This window comes from Phyllostomus discolor, chromosome 6, assembly GCF_004126475.2.
Source record: "Phyllostomus discolor isolate MPI-MPIP mPhyDis1 chromosome 6, mPhyDis1.pri.v3, whole genome shotgun sequence".
Classification (NCBI taxonomy): Eukaryota; Metazoa; Chordata; class Mammalia; order Chiroptera; family Phyllostomidae; genus Phyllostomus; species Phyllostomus discolor.
Genome location: NC_040908.2, coordinates 132945412 through 132968081, shown reverse-complemented (window position 1 = coordinate 132968081; position 22670 = coordinate 132945412). Strand labels below are relative to the sequence as shown.

Below are 22670 nucleotides of genomic sequence, written 5' to 3'. Positions count from 1 at the left end.
TTCTGTCTGCTCTTGTGGGTATTTAAATATGCACCCCCCCCCCCCCACTTTAAACATTAGAAAGAAAAACTTGCACTTGGGTTCCCTTGTGAATCTTTGCTTCCACAGGTTAAATATCCTAGGTCCTTGATGTAATTTAGTTCTTACCATTGTTCTCTGGACTCTGTTAATTTGCCAATGTTCCCTTTAAAACATCATCTAGCTCTTACAAAATGGGGTGGATACAGACAGTATATTTTGAGGAATGCAGTTTAAGATATGCTTTGCCTTAAAAAACAAACTTGAGAAATCTACTTAATGGTAATTGACAACAGCTCCCAGGGCTTTAACATCAGAAGTTGTATTAAACAAGTCCTTCCCTATTTATCCTTTGCTGAAAGCAGTTGTTTGAACGTAAATACAAGGAATCATAATTACTGTTCTTGAATTTCATTTTCTTAATGGTAGATATTTTCATATCTCTGTGGAGCTTCTGTGTCTTCATTCAGGCTGATAATATTGTAACAGCTGTTAAGGGAAAACAGACCAAGACAAAGCTTTGGCGCCAAATCTCCACTTAACCATCTTCCTGATGAAATTAACTGATTATTCTCTTTACAAACTTTCCTTAAACCAGGGAACCCGCAGTGGGGAATTTTGAGTATATGTGAAGTCTCTTGAAGAGAATTAAAGTGATCCCGGGACCCTGAACTTGGGGACTATTTTCAAAGTAAAACTTATAATAGTAGAATCTGACACTGAAAAAAAATGCAGTAGGGATTTGTATATTGATTGTATGTAACAATGCTAAATTTACCATTAATTTAAAAAATTCTAATGCTTTCAAAATTCTTTGGGATCCTTCTATTAGACAATCATATTGTCTACTAATAATGACAGTTTTATTTATTTCCTTTTGATTATTATGGCTTTTATTTTTACTATGGTTGGGACTTCCAATACAGTGTTGATGAAAATTAATGATGGTGAGAATTCTTGTCTGTGTAAAGGAATGACTAACGTTGTAGCATCCAATATGACATTTACAGTAATTTCCTTTGTTTATACCCCCAAAACTTAAGTTCCCTTCTAATCTGGGTTTATCTTTTTTTTCTCACCTATCCCTCCCACCCCTTCTCCCCTCCCTTCTTTCATTCCTCTTTACTTTATATATCTTAAATGATGAAAGGGTGACTTTAAAAATTTTTGTATTTTTAAATTACAGTTGGCATTCTATATTATTTTATATTAGTTTCAGGTGTGTGCATAGACATTCATGTAATTTACAAAGTGATTCCTCACCTAAGTCTAGTATCCACCTGGAACGACATAGTACAGTGTTATTCATTGATTAGTCTCTTTACATTCTCCCATGCTGTGCTCATCCCCAGGATTATTTGGTAACTGCTAATTTGTACTTCTTAATTTTTTCACCTTTTCACCCAGCCCCCAACCTCCCTCCCATCTGGCCTCCACCAGTTTGTTCACAGTATCTATAAGTCTGTTTACTTGCTTTTTTAAAAATTCTACATATAAGTGAAATCATGTGGTATTTGTTTTTCTCTGACTTATTTCACTTGGCATATAATATCTTCTAGGTCCATTCATGCTATCACAAATGGTAAGATTTCATCTTTGGCCAAATAATATTCCATTGTATATATGTACCACATTTTTATCCAATTGTCTATTCATGGGCACTTAGGTTGCTCCCATATCTTGGCTATATCAAACAACACTGCAATAAACAAAGGCATAGCATCTCTTTTCAAATTATGTTTTGAATTTCTTTGGATAAATACATAGAAGTGGAATTGCTGGGTCATCGGGTAAGTTCTACTTTTAACTTTTTGAGGAAACTCCATACTCTTTTACACAGTGGCTGCACCAATTTATAATTCCACCAACAGTGCACTAGGGTTCTCTTCTCTTCACATCCTTGCCAACGCTTGTTGTTTCTCGGTTTATGGATGAGAGCCCTTCTGACAGGTGTGAAGTCACATCTCAATGTGGTTTTAATTTGCATGTTTCTGATTAGTGATGTTGAGCATCTTTTCATATGTCTACTGGCCATCTGTATGTCCTCTTTGGAGAACTGTCTAGTCAGGTCCTCTGCCCATTTTTAAATTGGATCGTTTGGGGGTTTTTTGGTGTTAAGATGTATGAGTTCTTTATAAATTTTGGGTATTAACCCCTTATCAGATATATCAGTGGCAAATAGGTTTACCCATTCAGTAGGTTGTCTTTTCATTTTGTTAATGGTTTCCTTTGCTGTGCAAAAGTTCTTAGATTGATATAATCCCATTTGCTTTTTTTTTTCCTCTTTTGCCCGGAGATATATCAGGAAAAAATATTGCTAAGATAAATACCCGAGTTTACTGCCTATGTTTTCTTCTAGGAGTTTTATGGTTTTGAGTCTTACATTTAAGTCTTTAATCCATTTTTAATTTATTCATGTATGTGGTATATGAATTCAGTCTAATTTTTTAATGTATTTATCCAGTTTAACAAACACTATTGAATAGACTGTCTTTACTCCATTGTATGTATGTTCTTGCTTCCCTTGTCCTAGATTAATCGACCATATAGACATGGGTTATTTCTTTACTCTTTTTTTAAATTTATTGATTTTAGGGAAAAGGAGAGAAAACATTGATCTGTTTGTTGCTCCTCCCATTTATGCATTCATTGGTTGTTTCTTGTATGTGCCCTGACCAAGGATCAAACCCACAACTTGGTATATCGGGTCAATGCTCCAACTAAGTGAGCCACCAGGCCAGGGCATTATTTCTGAGCTCTCTATTCTGTTCTACTGATCTAAGTGTCTGTTTTGATGCCAATACCATGCTGGATTTTTTTTGAAGATTTTATTTATTTTAGAGGCAGGGCATGGGAGGGAGAAAGAGGAAAAGAAACATCTGTGTGAGAGAAAACAGCTTCTCATTACACCCACAACCCAGGCATGTGCCTGATTGGAAATCAACCGGTGACCTTTCACTTTATAGGATGACAACCAACCAACCGAGCCACACTGGTCAGGGTGATAATAGCAGTCCTAACAGGTATGAGGTAATATCTCATGGTTTTAATTTGCATTTCCCTGATTAGTGATGGGTACCTGTTGGCCACTTGTACATTTTCCTTGGAAAAATATGTTCAGATTCTCTGCCCATTTTAAAATGGATTTTTTTTTTTTTTGCTATTGAGTTGTGTGAGTTTTTTATGTATTTTGGACATTAACCCCTTAGCAGATAGATAACTTGCAAATATTTTATCCCATTTGGTAGGTTGTTTTTCATTTTGTTAATGTCTCCTGCAGTTCAGCTTTTTATTTGCATGCAATCTCACTATTTTAGTTTTCTTTTGTCACCTTTGCTTTTGGTGTCAGATCCAAAAAACCAATGCCAGATCCAAAAAATCATTGCCAAGATCAATGTCAAGCTTATTTACTGCCTTTTTCTTCTAGAAGGTTTACAGTTTCAGGTCTGTCTTACATTCAAGTCTTTAGTCTGAGTTAATTTTTGTGTACAGTGTAAGATAGGGTCGTTTAGTTTTCTTCCTCATGTGGCTGCCTGCTTCTCGCTGCACCATTTTATTAAGGGCTGTTTTTTCCCCATTGTATATTCATTGTATATTTTTATCATAGATTAATTGACCATATACACATGGATTTATTTCTCAGCTTTCTATTCTGTTCCATTGATCTATGTCTCTGTTTTTTTGTCAATCATACTGTTTTGGTTACTGTAACTTTGTAATGTAGGTCAAATTCAGGAGACGTGATACCTCCAGCTTTGTTCTTCATTGTCAAGATTGCTTTGGCTATTTGGGATCTTATGTGGTTCCATAAAAAATTTAGGATTGATTGTTCTAATTTTGTGGGAAAAAAATGCCAGTGGAATTTTGATAAGAATTGCATTGCCTCTGTAGATTGCTTTGGGTAGTACAAAATTTTTAACAGTATTCTTCCAATCCCTGAGCATGGGATATCTTTGCTTTACTTGTGTCTTCTTCAATTTCTTTTATCAATGCCTTATATTTTATAGGTCTTCGATCTCCTTGGCTGAACAGATTAAAATATAAACAAACAGCACAATGAACAGTCTTGATTTATTGGACTGTTTAAAATTTATTTCTAGGTATTCTCATTGATGCAAATTAAAATGGGATTGTTTTCTCAATTTGTCTTTCTGCTGTTTAATTATTAGTGTGAAGAAACAACAGATTTAATATGTCAACATTACTGAATTCATCTATTCTGGTTTTGTTTTTGGTGGAGTCTTTTGGGTTTTTATATATGTCATCTGCAAACAGTGACAGTTTTACTTCCTTTCTGATTTGGCTTCCATTTACTTCTTGTCTAGTTGCTCTCACCAGCACTTTAATACTATGTTGAATGAAAGTGGTTAGAGTGGGCATCTGTGTCTTGTTCCTGATCTTAGAAAGCTTTCATTTTTCACTGTTGAATACAATTTTAGCTATGAAGTTGTCATATGGCCCTTGTTAAGGTATGTCCCCTCTATACCCACTTTGTTGATAATTTTAGCCATAAATGGATGTTGCATTTTGTCAAATGCCTCTTCTGTATCGAGATTATCATATGATTTTTATCCTTCATTTTGTTAATATGGTGTATCTACATTCTGTTCTTTTATTAACAAGTTGGACATTTAGCTTGTTAATTTGTTAGCCTTTTTTCCCCTATATAAACATTTAATGCCATAAGTTTCCCTTCAAGTGTCATTTTCACCGCATCTCAAATTGTGGAAGGTAGTACAGATGTTTTAATTATCATTTCTACTTATGTTTAAATTCCTATTATAACTTCTTTTTTGACCCTGGCATTATTTAGGAGCTATTTCTTAAATCTATGAGGCATACATTATTTCACTGTTTTCAAGTATTTTTATTAATTTAAATTGCCTTGTGGTCAGAGAACATGACCTGCATGATACATATTCTTTGAAATTTGAGACTTGGTTTATAGACAAGTACACAGTCAACTTTTATAAACTTGTTCTGTGGATGTTTCAGGAAGAAATATTCTCTAATTGTTGGGTTTCAGTTCTGTATATATTCAATGAATCAAGACTGTTCATTGTACTGTTTACTTACATTTTTATTACCTCTTGGTTCGTTTAACTTACTGTGTTAAATCTCCCACTCAATTTGTGGATTTTTCAAGTTTTCTCTATAGTTCTACCAACTTTTGATTTATGAATCTTTTAGATAAGGACATTTATATTATAGGCTCAGACTTCCTCCTCTGTAAACCAGATAATAAAATATCCACCTTATAAGGGTTATGATGATAAAATATGAATTAACATATACAAATCACAAATTATTACTTAAGAACAATGATTAACATGTTTTAAGTATTACATAAATGTTGGCTTTAAAAAAACCTGATAGTCACTGTTTTTGGACTGGCAAATCTACTCTTATGTACATTTTTTGTGGATGTTGGTATTTTAAAATCTTTCTACCTTGTTTTTCCCATTTGTCCTATTGATTTTTTTCTCATTTATTGCATCTTAATTAGTTTTTTGTTATCCCCCTTATTAGGGTAGAAGTTATATACTTTATTTTTATAACTTACAACATTAATTATATATGTTATATAATATGCTATAAAATATGTATATAATTTAACAAATTTTATTTATTTTTTTAAGATTTAGTTTTAGAGAGAGGGCAAAGGAGGGAGAACGAGGGAGTGAAACATCAATGTGTGGTCGCCTCTTGCACACCCCCTACTGGGGACCTGGCCTGCAACCCAGGCATGTGTCCTAACTGGAAAGCAAACCTGTAACCTTTCCGTCTATAGGATGGCATTCAGTCCACTGAGCCACACCAAGCAGGGCTAATTCAACAAATTTTCAAGTAAGTATCTTAATCTCTTTCTTAAACTAAACTATACAAGACCCTTAAGCAATTTTAATTACTTCTTCTTGATTTATGTGCTCATTAATCCAGGATTTTACTTTTGTTGTCTTTTTTTTTAAGCCCCACAAAATATTTTTAGTTCATATAAATAATGATTGTTCAGTTTTCCTATAGTTTATTAATTTCTTTGCTCTTACTTTTCCATCATGCATCTCAGATCTCCCCTCTGGGGTCATTTTTCTTCTTAAAGCATTTGTGTTGGAGCCTTGCTGCATGTGGTTAACAGACTGGCAATGTCAACATATATGGAGTCCTACAGTCTATCCTAGTCCAGATCACTGAGATCTCTCCATGTTTAATCTTCCTCTTCTATTCAACACAGTACAAAAGTATGTTATTTTAAATGATCCTCATAAAATGTGAATCTAATGTGACTTTTCCAGATTAAAAAAGTTGTTCCCGATTTCCTTTTGGAGGTTAAAGGACATGCCATGCTTTACAAGGCCGTTCATTAACCACCCTCTTTACCACTCCCCCTCTTGCATTCTGTGTCCCAGCCACCCTCAATCTCTTTTGGCTCCTCCAGTATGGGGATGCTTTCTCTTCTGGCCTCTCCACGTGCTGTTATTCTCTTTCCACAAGCTATCATCTCCAGGATAACTCATAATTCTTCAGTTCTCAGCATAAAAGTCACTTGCCTCTGGGAAGCTGTTCATCCTTGTTCCACATACCAATTCCCATTCCCCCACACCTTCTAACACTGCTCAGGTTAGTCTGGCAACTATAATAAAGACATTCCTCTCTTCTGTAAAGTTTATTTCACTGAGGTAATGCAGTCTAGAGAGAGGGAGATTTCTGACCAAGCAATGCCAGAATTTACAGGATTCTTGTAAAAAAGAAATAGAAAAACCAATACTACCAGCAGAATAAATGAGAATGGCAGGAAACAGCCTTCAAATCATGAAGTAACTTAAAAAAGTAGGTTTTTTTGGAAAAAGAAAATGTCAGTATGCACACAGATAATGTATAGTACTACAAGATTATTTCTAAGAGCAGTGACTTAAAACAGCAGATTCATGAAAATTATTATAATAAAAATCTGATTGAGTAGTAACCAAAATAAGATCTATAGTATGGCTTAGAGAGCAATTTCTCAACATTCCATCTTAAGAGCACTGTATATACTTAATAAACTCTTATATCCATTACTTACAAGTTGAGTTTAACTTTCACAGCAAGGATACTTTTTAGTGTTTCTTTGGGCTATTTTAATGTGTCAATTATTTAGCAAAGATTTAAATAATTTAAAAAATTATTTGAAAATGAGTTTCCAATAATAGCATTTTAGTACAAAAACATGCTTATTTTAAGAAAATACAAATATACACTAAATAACCCCAATAAAAATTTTAATAAAATAATAGGAAGTAAGGAACTTTGATTGTCTCATTATGCATACATACACGTGTGAATTTATACACATATATGTATTTTGCAATAGCAGAAATATGCAAGGTGCAAAATGCACTCTAAAGAAATAGAAGCACAAGATATATACATTATAAGTGCAAACTCAATAAATTAGTTAAAATTTTATTACGTAGTAATGGGGGACCAGTTTACAGATGAGGTGGCGATGGTAGCAAGAGTGGCAGGAAGGAACTTGGCACTCACCATGTCTAATAAATAAAGCTTAGTGATTCATTAAAAATTATACTCTACATCAAAACATTCAACAGTTCCATAGATGTTTAACTGATAGCTTTTAGATAAGCCAACTATTCTGTTCTAGGTAGGTAAGAAATTGCCTGCAGACACCAATTTTAAAGGAATTGCCTTGGAAAACTAATAATTCCAATGTCTATAAAAGCTCAACGGATCCAAAATATAATATGCTTTCCACGAGTAACAATAGTCTACCATCTTGCTATCATTTTGGCTGTTCTCTATATCTTCAAAACTTTTTCACAACCAGAATATATATCTGTACCCCAACAGTAGTTTCTGTTTACAAATTTATACATTGTAAATATGTTCCCTTTCTTTGCAGTTACCTTAACAATGTGCTTTTGCACGAAATGGTTTATTAAAATATTTAGACTTGTTATATAAAAATTAAATAAGTATTCCCACCATTTACTTTAGCTCAGAAATTAGACTTTGCATATGCTCCAGAACCTTTTTTTTAGTTACAGATTATTTCTGTCATGTAGTCTTGAGGCAAAAGGACATTCATACAAAGATCAACATCAGTTTTAGTTACTAAACACATGACACCTAAGGCAGACCTAAAGGTAAGTACATATTCCAATTGTTTATTGAATTCACATCTCCTTTAGAGCTCACACTATTTCTTCTGTTCTTTATCTTTAATAGGATTAGTCTCATTTTATTTTTACATTAAGGCAAAAGACACATCTTTTCCTTGGCTTTAATTAGCCTTATACTGTCTGTCTAAGAAAAGAGAAAATAATGCTTCATTTCATAAAAGGCTAGTAACAATACTAGGAAAAAGTTGTTTTCTTTTGAAAATCTGTGCTATGATTATATTAATTGAATGTTTAAAAATACTAATCCTGAGCAACAGTAAAAATAAGAACAGTTTTGACTAAAGAATAAAATTCCTTCACTGTTAAACCTAAACAGCTTAAAAATTTGACCATAGAACATGAAGTCAGAAAGACTGGCATTCAGACTTCTGACATCCAGGACAAATCTGAATACTCTGAGCAGAAATAAAACACACTTAGTAAATAATAAACAACTGTAAAAAGCATCAGAAATTGATGCGCTTGGATTTTGTTAAATATAACAAAGGTCACTCAGTCCTTCATGGCTAAATCTAGCTGGGAGAACAGCACTCAACAGTGACTGCACTGCACACATCCCCCGGAAAGCAGACACTGGGTTCCTTTTTAGAGAGGCAGTTTTGTTTTTTGTTTTTTCAAGACACTCAAAGATAAAAAGGGCACATTTGGTAATACAATATGAATCATATTTTCATGAAAGCAAAAAAAATTCTGGCCACTTTAGAAAGTGAAGTCAGTCACTTGAGCTTTTGGTTAAAGCTACCCCTCATGAAAAATTAGTGCTTTCTACCCAGCAAAGCAGTATCATGACAAAGTATATACCAGTGAAGGCTTTAAGTAAGGGCTTTGTGACATCAGTCAAGTGAAGCCAAGCTAGGAATAATTTTCTAGTTCTGTGGTGAAAGTGCGTAAGAGTGGGAAATGACCCGGCACAGCGGGATCCTCTCACAGTATGACGGCCTGTCCACACGAGAATGGTTGGCTGAAAGTCAGCACAGTGAACACTAGGAATTGATTTCTGACACTGGGCACAGCCCTTCAATGTCCTTCGTTTTATTCACACTGTCTCTCTTCCTCTTCATCTGCTTCTTCAATGACCTGAATCTCATCTGCTTGAGGTAAGGAAGAGTTCTCCGCCTGCACTTTATTCCCATCAGTTTTACATTTCTCTTCTTCCTCTATGATTTCCTTCCATATCTTGTGGTTTTCAGTGAGGTGGTGCATTAGCTGACAAAATATTTGCCGTCTGCCTTTCCTTCTCTGTGGCTCTGTGAAATTAAAAAAATATATATTCTAATCAGAGCAATATGATTCATTCATTGAATAAATATCTGAGTGCCTATCATTTCCAGGCACTTGTGGTTATAGCAATAAACAACAGTATAAAAATAACCACTGCACTATGGAACCTAGATAAGCAAATAAAGAAGCAAAATATAAGCGTGTCAGATGGTGTTAAGTATTCAATATTATGGAGAAAAATAAAGCAGAGAAGATTAGGGAAAAGTCTGGGGTGGGGGGAGATGGTACTGAAATTTCAAATGATTAAAGGTAAAACCAACCTTTTTAGAATTTTTATGTATTACATTAAACACATCAACATTTTGGTGAGTATAAATTTTTAGAAGCCAATCAACTTTCTCAAGATGATACTCAGTAATGGTGTAAGATTACTCTTCACTGTGCTAATCCTGAATACAATTTGGGGGAGGTGGGGTAGAGAAATGGAGTTCTTTGTAATTATCTGTTCTGATGCCTAGCATGCTTGGAAAACAAAAAAAGGAATCAGATATTTAAATTATACTTTAAAGAGCAAATCCTTGATTTCATTTACAATTACAAAGGTGACAAAGGTTTCTTTTTCATTTCCCATTTATATGCATTGCCTTATATAAAAAACTATATCCCTAAAGTTTCATAATTAAAATCCATAATGCCACAAAATTTGGTTCTCCTTTTAGTCGGTTTTCCCAACTTTTTTGACCCATTTCCGAAGTCTATAGGAAGAACAGATTAACAGGTGAGGAAGGGTGGAGTGAGGTAAAGGAGGACCAGCCAGGTCCCACGCATCCCACACATGTTCAGGCATGGTGACAGCCCTATCACGCCGCATACACAGGTACAGCCTGCTATAGAGCAGTGGTTGGAGGACAACACCTCCAGAGATGCTCCTTTAAAAAGAATGCAACACTGGCATTAGTACCCAGTCCACAGTATTATTCAAAATGAGACTATTCAATCTGAACATTTATGCAGTAGTTATTTAAAATTACTGAATTTGTATCTTAAAAACAAAGATCCAAGTCCAAATTTAATGGACATTTTCAGTTAATAACATTAAATCAAAAGCATTCCTATGTTCTTACTAAGATTTAGATTGTCTTCTATTTCTTCATCGTCTGTATCTAATTCTTCACCATCTTCATCGTAACAGCTTTCAGTATCATCATCCTCTTCGGTTTCTATCCACTGACCGGGGAGCAGACCAGCAGCATCATAGGAGTTACAGAGGGGACCCACTATGTGGGTGATAAAAGACTCTTGGAGCTTTGCTAGTTGAGGAGACGAACGATCCATGAAGGGACTGATGGGCAAACCAAGATTTGCTTCTTCATCTCCCTGATCATTTAAAAAAAAAAAGTACATGTTTAACTGTTGAGAGAGCAACCACTAAGTTTTGCTGTTTAATTTTCTTGAGGTTTTTAAAAATAAGCATAGCTTGTATTAAATTAATTTTTACAAAAAGCATCAGTGAATCTAATTATAACTCCATTATTTCAACTATAAGAATTTCTCTAATATTTGAAAAATCTTAAACAAGACTTTATTCTCACACACCACCATCCAACTAATATGGCTGATACTCAGTTAACAAGAAAAAACATATATCTTTAAGTATTAGCAAATTTACTAACAACCTTTAGAATTCCTTAATGTCAAATATAGATTCTCTTTGTCCTGGGGACAGGCTGTATAATGGAAGTGTTTTTGTTGTAGTGGTACCTCAAATGTACAGAGTGAGTTTTGCAAATGATTTTTAACCTCTCCCCACTTTTGTAACAGCAGAATCATTTCATGAATCTAAATTAAAAAAAAAAAAAAACCCTAGTATGTAAGACAGAAATAGAGCTACTGTGGTTGAGGTATGGATTTGGGCCCAGAGCTCCAACTGCCTGCCCTGAGGTACCCTCTCACTGTGGTCTCTAGGGTTCTGGGGACAGCAATTTGAGATCAGACACGTGTGGCTATAGAACTTGTTTTTACCACCTACAGGGTGTTGGGTAAGTTATATGCCCAATTCAGTGTAAAATTTTAATGAGAATCTACTTTCCAGGGTTGCTATGAGGATACAAAACAGTATCATATGAAATGTTTAGTGCTGTGTTGAGCATTCTCCAAATGGTACTATTAACATTTTGGTTCCTGGAGTCTGAACTGGTAGGAAATGAATACTTTTCACAATGCACAAATTTTGCAGTCGAGATAAGCCACCTACCCCTGAGGAAACCAGCAGACACTCTCCTAGTGATTAATTGTTCCATGATGTAAAATCTTACATGACTTTATCTTCTATGAAGAAGAAAAGTATTAAGGGTTTTTTTGTTTTTGCTAAGCCAGCTGGGTTTGCACACAGCATTCTTAGGTTCATAGCTTAGTTTCATAGCTTTGACACTTTTCTTCTTTTTTTTGATAGAAGTTTGGCTTTTCTAAGCCCACGGCACTCAGCAAGATATAGGAATATAAAGCTGGTATAATTACAATGATAAAAAGATGGGCAAGATGAGAATTTTGCCTCCATATCTGAAAGATGTTTAATAGATGGAGAGGAAATGTAATAGTTTTGATGAGGGTTAACTAGGACTTTCATATAGATCAGTACATTTAACCTTTATGGTAATGTGTCATTTTTCTCCTTTGACATGTGAATAATAAAACCTAGAAAGATTAAGTGAAACTGTCAGAAAAAATATGACTTTTAGTGATAGATCAGCAATTATAATAGCTAACAGTTATGAAGCACTTATGTGCCAGGAACTTTTCTAAGACTTTACATATTAAGGCTGCTGTGAGGATTAAATAGATTATGTGGTAGGTCCATCAACACTCCTGTTTTATCAATGGGAAGCTGAGGCACAGAGGTTAAATAACCTACCCAAGGCCACACTACTGGTGAAGAGGAGCCAGGATCCAGCCTCAGGCATGGCTCCCATTTGCTCAGTAAGAATTAATTCTGTCTACTTTAAAAATAATTATATGATAAACTGGGTCTAACTGACCTTTTCAAATGTTTTTTCACTTAGTGAGTTTTCTAAACTTGGCATACTTTAATACTTTTTAATTACTGCTGTACAAATAATATAAAGATGGCATTTTCCTTAGCACAAAATTCTTCTTTTGTGAATACAAATTAAAGCCAGAGGCAGACTTCACATCTTTGAGAATGAGGCTGGAACTATACAAACGGATTATTGCAGTCTATAAATTAGGTAAATACGTATAACCATATATTACCCAAAATTACAAATAATTTCATTCTAGTGTATCAGAATAGTAAAATATTAATCTTGAGATACCTGCTTCCATGATTACACAGTATGGAATTTTGTGACTTACTAACAGCAGAGTATGCATCATTGTGTCGGGACCTTTAGCTGGGGTGGGTGGAAGGCACAGCATATTTACTGGTCATTTAATACAATTTGGATGTGAAAGGTATGATGACTGAGTGTGCATGATTTACACACCCATCGTCACTCCTATTGGAGTTGCAAACTCATGGTAAGAAAGCCCTGTCACGGAGGCCTCACATGGCAGACCTCTTGACCTCTTCTGATTATTAGGGTCTATAAGGATTATAGTCAAGATGTGTTTGATATTCTGGAGATGATGAAATGTTAGGTTTGTGGGGAAATCAGTGTACTTCTACACTGTAGATCCTCAAAAAATGGTAAAGATTCTGAAAAAAATGGTAGGATTATTTTTAAAGCATGAGAAAACAGCATGTTCATATCTTTGAATCCTTGAAAATGAGTAAGTACCTACTTTGTCCATTTCTAGCCCTCTAATAATTCCTTATCCTCTGCCAGGACTTTTACCCAGTTGATGTTTCTAAGGCATTCTTTTTATACAGAGTTGAAAATGGGTTGATATTCTTTAACTAGAATCTAAGTATAACCTGAATTAATTGAAAACAACTTTGCTCATAAATAAATTACCATAGGCTATAGGCCATCAGGGTTGAAAGGAACCGTGGAATAATAATATAGCCTTGTCTCTAGACTCAAGAGTACATTCAACCCACTCCACATTGGCTATAATTTAAATTTTAGCAGCAAAGGCAAAAATAACAATATACTAAGACCAGAGCAAATAAAAACAATTTCTAAACAGTTTTGGTCAAAGCAAACTCGTATTTCAAACATTTAATGGAACTGTCCAAATCCCCAAAGAGTAGTGTTTTCAGATGGCAGCTCTTAAAAATCCCACCAATCTCATATTTCAACTTACCTGCTCATAAAATTCATTTACAATGCCTTCTGTCCATTTCAAATGCAAGTTCCGAACTTTTGCTGGGCCATTTATATCTGCCAGTTTGATGCACACCTGGCATACTAAGAGGCGATCATTTTCATTGCTCCATTCTATACCATTACTATTTACATCATTGGCCTGTTTTGGAAAAAGTTATTTTAGGTTCTGAGGGCACAAGAGTTCTGTTTCTATCAAATTATCTTAAACTTTCCCATCCAAATGACAAGAAGGAATTTCAACAAATGCTCCTTTTAATCGGTTTAGGCCATAACATGGACCTCTATAGTTAACTTTCCCTTAAGTTTGAAATGTTGTTATAATTTTGTTTCGACGGAAGCAGAGACTATAAAAACATAACAAACTATGGGTTTCAGTGTTTGATTACCACACAGAACTGTGATTTGTGTATGAGGCAGGAGACAGAATAGGGATGAGGAAGCACTGAGACACCACCCTGCTGCCAGCCAGTGTCCAGCACCCTGGTTTACAAAGAAATGCCTTGTGGCACCCTAGCAGTAGCTGGCTGCTGTTTCATCTCACTTCATTATCATGTTATTATAATAAATTAGCATTGCAGTTTGACCCCCCCCCCCCTTAATAATCAAGGAGGATTGTGGGAAATCACGAGCAGAAACTTAAAGGTAATATGCTGTATTTTGCCATGTATAATGCGATTCTCTGTATAACTCATACCCATGTTTTAATACCAATCCCCATATATAATCTGCATCCTTATTTTTCCCTCAAAAATTTGGGGGAAAAATGCATATTATATACATGGCAGAGTAACCACTTGCTCATGTGCTGTAAAAGCCTGCCAAAGGAAATGAATTTAGAAAAAACCAGCCTCCTATAAAGCCTGCACCCTCTGAGGGGAAGGGGCCATTCTTCTGCTAACACAGATGGCCATCTCCTGTATTGTGAAAAATGTACTTTTCTTAGTAAATCTTCCTTGCTTCTCTTAACCCTGTTTGTGTAGTCCATTCATTTCACTGTTCGTGGTCACCAAAAACCTGGGCTCCAACTCCATCAGCAGCACATATATGTATATGCTATTAACATACAAGAAATATTTAAGTATATGTATATGCAAAACATCAATAAATCATGTAAGACTACTAACTTTCTACCTCTGAAAGGTAAGCACAATAGAGTTGAAAGAACACTAGTTTTGGAAGCTGACCCCTATGGTTTTAAATCCTGACTCAGAATGACTTACTCATTTGTGTGACACTGGAAAAATTGCTTAATCTCCATGAGTCTAAATTTTTTCCTCTATAAGACAGAAAAAGTAATACCAACCTAGCTGTAATGCCCCGAAGATTAACAATGAAAATCCTTAGTTAACAGTAAATGCTAAATAAATGCTAATATTGTTGTCTACATAAATGGTGATTATTAGGCAAATCACTATGCCTTTGTAAAGAACTCAAATTTCTTTGTAAAAAATGAAGTGAATGGGTTTTGAACCTTTTAGTGTGGTGGTAGTTTTTTTAGCACCAAACCCTTTTGTAAAAGGAATGTTTATACAGACCACCACTACAGAAAACACTTAGAAGAAGGAGAGCTCTTCTGATTAAAACTGTGTAGCGGTCTAGAGCTCCACTCATGTGGCACTTTCCTGAGAGACGGCAGAATAGATGTCTGAGGAACACAGATTTAAAAGTACTATTGGGTTAGATTATCTTTTGCCTGTAAAAACTGCTATTATTCTTAATTGTGCACTTAAGTTAGAGCTACACAAGTACGAAGTAATTTTAAAGGCACAGTGATATCTCACTGAATTTTATAAGTATTTCATTAATATCATATTCATATATACATATGGTATTCAGGATATATGTATCTACTTCCAGGAGGTTAACCTAGTATATCTTTGTTACCAGCTCCTCTACGCTGAAGGTATACCTTCCTTTATGTTACAAACTCATCAAGAAAACCACAGATTCCTGCCAGCAAAAGGCGGGGGGCATCCTTCCTTCAGGAATGTAAAGCATTTTTTCATGCAAATGTCTGAGACATAGAACATACTGATTAATACCACTATCACATGAGGACAGAGACTCCTACCAGTTCTTTCCTTATTCTTTGTTAGCACACAGTGGGCAACCCCCAAAATAATTGTTGAAAGAGTGCATATTTTCAAGTGGAAGAGAGAGTACATCTCTCCCACACCAGCCAAACACTAATATAAAGAAGATGTGATAGGTGTGGCAAAGTGTAGGCATAACTGGTTTCTTAAAAGAACATCTTTAACTTCACTGAATGCCTTCACTGGCACTCAAATCTGCCCTCCAAAGCTTTTGACATAATTGACTTGGTCACTGTGTGAAGGGTACAACAATACAAGTCTATGTCAGAGAGGAAATGTAGAGCAATAGTATCTAGGATATGTTGTTATAATAGCAATATTTTTTAAATATTGACATATGCATTCCTTACATTAGGTATTATGACTTCGAGTAGGATTAATTCTAACTTAAATATTGTATCAGTAACACCGGCAAAAAATTACATTTTTTGATAAGTCATTAATTTGTGTAACAAACCTTGGCATTGAATTCAGCAAGGAAATCAAAATGCTTTTTAAGATCCGTGGCAAGGATTGCTTCAATGACTAAAAAACGAAAACGCTTGAATTCCATATGATCAAGATTAAGAAGGAAGTTGTAATCTGGGCTGGAAAGATACAGATTCCAAGCTGATGCAGCATGATGATTTTCCAGAACAGATCTGTCGTTGTATAAAACTGCCTAGAAAGGAATAAGAAAAATTACATAGACATCTCCACAATATTAAACTTAATAATAAAATTACAATCAGGTTGTAAGAATACAAATAGTGAATAACTACTATATGCCAGTTCCTGTATTTTAATTTTGTGAAGGGTTGTGATAATTTTTAAGCAGACCAAGGTGCAAGCCAAGGTACACCTTTCCAGCCTGACAACTAGTCAATGCAAGGGCATCTTTGTAGACACCATGCTGCCTCCCATGAGATGAAAAGTGGTTATCTGAGGACTGCTTCATTAAACAAACATTCTCAGATTATGTTGATAAAGTCCTCAGGGACACATTTCTTTATTAGCTAGCATGGGATCAAGGGTGGTGGTGACTGAAAAGAGGCAGGGATATATAGTCTGGGCTGAGTCAGACCCACCCACATGTCTGAGAAGGACACATACTACACTTCCATTTTGACACAGTGCCCAGGAGTAAGGTATGAAACAGGTAAATGCATAAATCCTCTGGGTTCCAAGTGGTATGGAACTATTCACTTGTTCTCTACCCGATTCCAGTGGAAGATGCCCTAGGACTCTAGGATTGGGGATACAGATGTTTTTAAATCACTAGATTACAGAATTTTTAAAGCCTCTCCCACCTCTAAAAATTAAGCAATTTTAAAAGTAATTAAGTACAGCCCTGGGGAGTGGCTTAGTGGATTGAGCACCAGACTTCAAACCAAAGGGTCACTGGTTCAATTCCCAGTCAGGGCAGGTGCCTGAGTTGAGGGCCAGGTTCCCCAGTGTGAGGCACGAGAGAGATAACCACACACTGATGTTTCTCTTACTCTCTTTCTCCCTCACTTCCTCTCTAAAAATAAATTAACAAAATCTTTTTTAAAGTAATTAAGTACAGTAATTTTTTAAAAATATTTTAAAACATTTTATGATAGAATACAACATGTATGCATAAAATGATAAAACATGAATAGCACATACAGTTTAATAAATATTTGCAGAGCAAATACCCATGTAACCAATGGTACTGTCAAAAAATACAACATTGCTGACTCATTAGAAACCTTTTTTGTACGCTTTTCTGATTACAACCTCCTTCTCATGAAAGTATGTGTCACTAAATAATACATTCAATAGTTTAGTTTTGCCTATTTTTGGACATTATACACAAGGAATCAACTTTGGGAATTGCTTTTTTAGTGAAACATTGTTTTTTCCCATTTTGTTTTTTTTTTTATGTGTAATTGGCATATAACATTATGTTTCAGATGTACAACATTCAACATTTATATATATTGAGAAATCACCAGAATAAGTCTAGTTAACATCCATTTCCTTACATAGTTACAGATTTTTCTTCTTGTGATGCGAACTTTTAAGATACACTCTTAAAAGTTTCAAATATGCTATATGGTATTATTAACTATAGTCACAATGCTATACTTTATGCTCCAGGACTTATTTTACAACTGGAAGTTGGTACCTTTTGACCCCTTTCACCCATTACACCTTGTCATTGCTGTGTATTCAGTCTGGTTATATGGCACAATACTATCCATGATGCTGCATGTTGATCTGGGTTGTTTTTTATTTGTATCGATTATGGACATATAATCTATCATTATACTACTATGAATAATCTTGTCTATGTATTTTGGTACATGCATTTGTATGCACAGGATACATATATACACAGAAGTAGATTTAGGGAATTATGGAGCATGTAGATCTTCAACTTGATTGGATAATGTCAAACTGTATTAAGTAGTGAGAGTCTCTTTGCTCATCAACACTTGATATTCTCTGACTTAAATTTCTGCTAAATTGTTGGGTGCATAATGGTATCTCATGTTGGTTTTAATTAGCATTTTCCTGATTACTGATGACAGAATGGTTACTGGTTGTTTGAATTTCCTATGTTGTTTGTACCTGTTCAAGTCTTGTCCATTTTAAACTGATAACTTTTTCTAATTGATTTTTATGAATGCTGTACCTATTCTGGTTTTGAGTCTTTTGTTGGTTATGTATATTGCATATGTTTTTCTCCCTCAGTCTATGGCTAGCCTTAACATTTTTTTGTTTTTGTTTTTATTTTTGGTGTGTGTGTATGTGTGTTTAATCCTCACCTGAGGACATACTGATTTTAGAGAGAGGGGAAGGGAGGTAGAGAAACAGTGATGTGAAAGAGAAACATTGATTGGCCGCAATCAATGTGAGGATGGAACCTGCAACCCAGGCATATGTCCTGACCAGGAATAGAACCCGTGACCTTTCAGTTTATAGGACGACACTCCAACTGAGCCACACCAGCCAGGGCACCTTCTTTACATTCTTAATAATGTATTTATGGAAGTTCTTAAATTTATTTTTTTTGTTTCGAATAAGTTCATTTTCCAAATAACTGAAGCCCTAAAACTAAAAAGAATTACTAGTTTAGCGAAAGATCTTCCTACAATACATTACTTAATACTGCCTTTTAAATCAGCAGTCCCCAACCTTTCTGGCACCAGCGACTAGTTTCGTGGAAGGCTATTTTTCCATGGACCAGGGGTGGGTGGTGTGACATGGTTTCAGGATGATTCAAGAGCATTACATTCAAGCTCACCTTCTCCTGTGTGAGCTGGTTCCTAACAGGCTGGACAGGTACCAGTCTGTAGCCCAGAGGTTGGGGACACCTGTTTTAAATAATGCACATTAACTGATCCAAAGTTCTAATTATAAAAATGTGCTATTGTGTTATCCTGAAATACAGTAGTATCCTCAGTGGCTGAAGTATTTTTTTAATATATTTTATTGACTATACTATTATAGTTGTCCCATTTTTTCTCCCCTTTAGTTCCCTTTTCCCTGTAACACCCCCTTCCAGCAGCATTCGCCCACCTTAGTTCATGTCTATGGGCCATACATATAAATTCTTTGGCTTCTCTATTTCCTATATTAAACCTTCCCCTGTCTACTTTCTATGTACCATGTATGCTTCTTATTCTCTGTACCTTTCCCCCTCCTTTCCCCCTCTCCCACTGATAACCCTCCATGTGATCTCCATTTCTGTGATTCTGTTCCTGTTCTAGTTGCTTGCTTAGTTTGTTTGATTCATTTTTTTAGGTTCAGTTGTTGATAGTTGCATTTGTTGTCATTTTACTGTTCATATTTTTTATCATCTTTTTCTTAGATAAGTCCTTTTAACATTTCATATAATAAGGGCTTGGTGATGATGAACTCCTCCAACTTGACCTTATCTGAGAAGCACTTTATCTGCCCATCCATTCTAAATGATATCTTTGCTGGATAGAATAGTGTTGGATGTAGGACTTAGCCTTTCATCACTTTGAATACTTCTTTTCAGCCCTTTCTTACCTGCAAGTTTTCTTCTTGAGAGTCAGCTTGATAGTCTCATCAGAACTTCTTGGTAGGTAACTGTCTCCTTTTCTCTTGCTGCTTTTAAGATTCTCTCTTGGGTAATGTAATTATGATGTGCCTTGGTGTGTTCCTCCTTGGGTCCAACTTCTTTGGGATTCTCTGAGCTTCCTGGACTTCCCAGAAGTCTGTTTCCTTCCCCTGATTGGGGAAGTTCTCCTTCATTATGTTTTCAAGTAAGTTTTCAATTTCTTGCTCTTGCTCTTCTCCTTCTGGCTGGCACCCCTATAATTTGGATGTTGGAATGTTTAAAGATGTCCTGGAGGTTCCTAAGCTTGTCCTCATTTTTTTAAATTCTTATTTCTTCATTCTGTTCTGGTTGAATGTTTATTCCTTCTGCTCCAAACCGTTGATTTGAGTCCTGGTTTCCTTCCCTTCACTGTTGGTTCCCTATACATTTTCCTTTATTTCACTCTGCATAGCCTTCACTTCTTCCTCTACTTTATGACCATACACGACCAATTCTGTGAGCATCCTAATTACCGGTGTTTTGAACTGTGCATCTGATAGGTTGGTTATCTCTTCATCGCTTAGTTCTGTTTTTGGTGTTTTGATGGTCTGTTCTTTCATTTGGGCCATATTTTTTTGTTTCAGTGTGCCTATTATGTAGTAAGGGGTGGAGCCATCAGTATTCAGTTGTAGTGCTGTATGTGGGGGAGGGGTCAGAGAGGGAACAATGCTACTTGCTCAGCTCTCAGCTGGCTTTCAGTCACTTCCCTCACTACCCACAACCAAATTGGGCCCTTCTAGTGCTGATTCCTGGGTGGGTTTGTGTACATTCTAGAACCCTGTGGACCTCTCAACAAACTCTCCTGGGAGGCTGGGAATTTTTCCTGCCGTGACAACCCCCACAGGTTTTATATCCCTGCACTGGAACCATGGGTTGCATGGTCTGTCTCTCTCCCCAGTTGTTCCTCCCGGATTATCGGCATACAAATGTGGGACCACCTAGTCTACCAGCCACAGCCACCCATCTCTGTCCTTCCTACCGGCCTGAATAAATGTTTCTTTTTTTTAACTCCTTGGTCATCAGACTTCCATACAGTTCAATTTTCTGACAGTTCTGGTTGTTTTTTTGTTTTTAAATTTGTTGTTGTCCTACTTTTGGTTGTGTGAGGAGGCAAAGTGCATCTACCTACACCTCCATCTTGGCTGGGAAGTTCTTAAATTTAATGTAGTGCAATTCATCAATAGTTTCTTTTATGGTTAGTATTTTTCTTTCCTGTTTAAGAAATCCTTGCCGTTTGGGATTTTGATTGTTGGTTGCACTGAATTTATAAATCAATTTAAGAGGAACTGACTATCTTAAAATATTGATGCAATCTAACCATGGACTATATTTTCATTTATTTATTTTTAGAGGGGGGAAGGGAGGGAAAAAGAGAGGGGAAAAAATATCAATCAGTTGACTCTCATATGTGCCCCAACTGGGACAGAGCCCACTACCCAAGCATGTGCCCTGACTGGGAATCAATCAGTGACCCTTTGCTTTGCAGGACAATGCCCAACCAACTGAGCCATACCTGTTCTGGCTCTTCATTTATTTTTTAATGTACATAACTAAAGTTTTATAATTTCCCCATAAAATCTTGTACATTTTTGTTAGATTTTTAGGTACTTTGCTATCTTTTAAAAAAGAATTTAATTTTCTAAGCAGCAGCAGCTGGTATTTAAAAGTATAATTACTTTTACATATTGATCCTTATATCTAGCAACCTTGCTGAAATTTCTCATTTTAATAACTTACTTGAAGATTTAAAATTTTTTCAATGTGTTCAGTCATTATCTGAGAGTAATGATAGTTATGAGTCCTTGTTCTTTTTAATTCTTTTTCTTGCCTTACTATAGCGGCTAGAATCTCTAGCATTGTCTTGAATAGCAGACATACTTGTCTTGTTTTTGATATCAAAGAGAATGTATTCAGTAATTCATTACTAAGTATATGATGATTTACTGATGGATTTTTTTTTTTAATGATACCCTTTATCAGATCAAGAAAGTTCTCTTTTAGCCCTGGCCAAGGTAGCTCAGTTGGTTAGAGCATCATTCCAAAATGCCAAGATTGTGGGTTCAATCCCCCATCAGGGCACATACAAGAATCAATGAATGCATATAAATAAGGAAAATAACAAATCAGTGTTTCTATGATTCATTCTCTCTCCCTCCTACCTCTTTATTAATAAATAAAAATTAAAAGAAAAGGTTCTCTTTTATTCCTACTTTGCTAAGTGCTTTTATTAGGAATCAATGTTGAGTTTTATAAAATGTTTTTTTCTAAAGTCATTGAGATGCAATAATTTAAAACTTTAACCTGTTAAGGTGAGAATTTCATTGATTTTTTTTCTGTTAAATCTATATTGCACTCCTGGTTCATGGTTATCCTTTTAAAATATTACTAGATTAGGTTTGATAACTTTTTTATTTAAGGTTTTTACATTTATGTTTGAGTGAGACTACCCTGTGATTTTTTCTTTTTTGTATTATCTTTTTCAGATTTTAATATCAAAGTTTTCATAGTGTTAAGTCAGCCTTTTTTTTCATTATTGCCCCCCTAACAAGAATTCTTAGACAATTTTCACTAATCACTTTCCCTTTAAATTTTGATACTATAAATATAACCTATTTGCCTATGTACTACAGGATATCTGTGCTTTAAACATAAAAAGAGTAAGATTTTTTTCCCCTACCAGGTACCAATTTCAATAAGCATAGTAATTATTAAAAAAAACTTCCACAGCTAGTGGTAAAGGCTGGAGATAAAAATAAAACCCCATCCCTCTCTTCATAGGGCTTCCTGCCTAATG

At 35.3% G+C, this 22670-nt stretch overlaps 1 protein-coding gene across 2 annotated transcripts in view; it reads right to left on the bottom strand.

The window, feature by feature from the left end:
• Nucleotides 1-6894: 6894 nt before the first annotated feature.
• The window catches only part of PDE3B (phosphodiesterase 3B), a 160166-nt gene continuing 144390 nt past the window's right edge, over nt 6895-22670 (bottom strand). For both annotated transcript variants that reach the window (XM_036029067.1, XM_028514287.2), the window contains exons 13-16: nt 16259-16462; nt 13686-13847; nt 10544-10796; nt 6895-9445 (exon numbers count right to left, since the gene is read on the bottom strand). In XM_036029067.1, the coding sequence (XP_035884960.1) occupies nt 9231-9445; nt 10544-10796; nt 13686-13847; nt 16259-16462 (834 nt within the window). In that variant the 3' untranslated portion in view covers nt 6895-9230. The remainder of the gene's footprint in view (nt 9446-10543; nt 10797-13685; nt 13848-16258; nt 16463-22670) is intronic.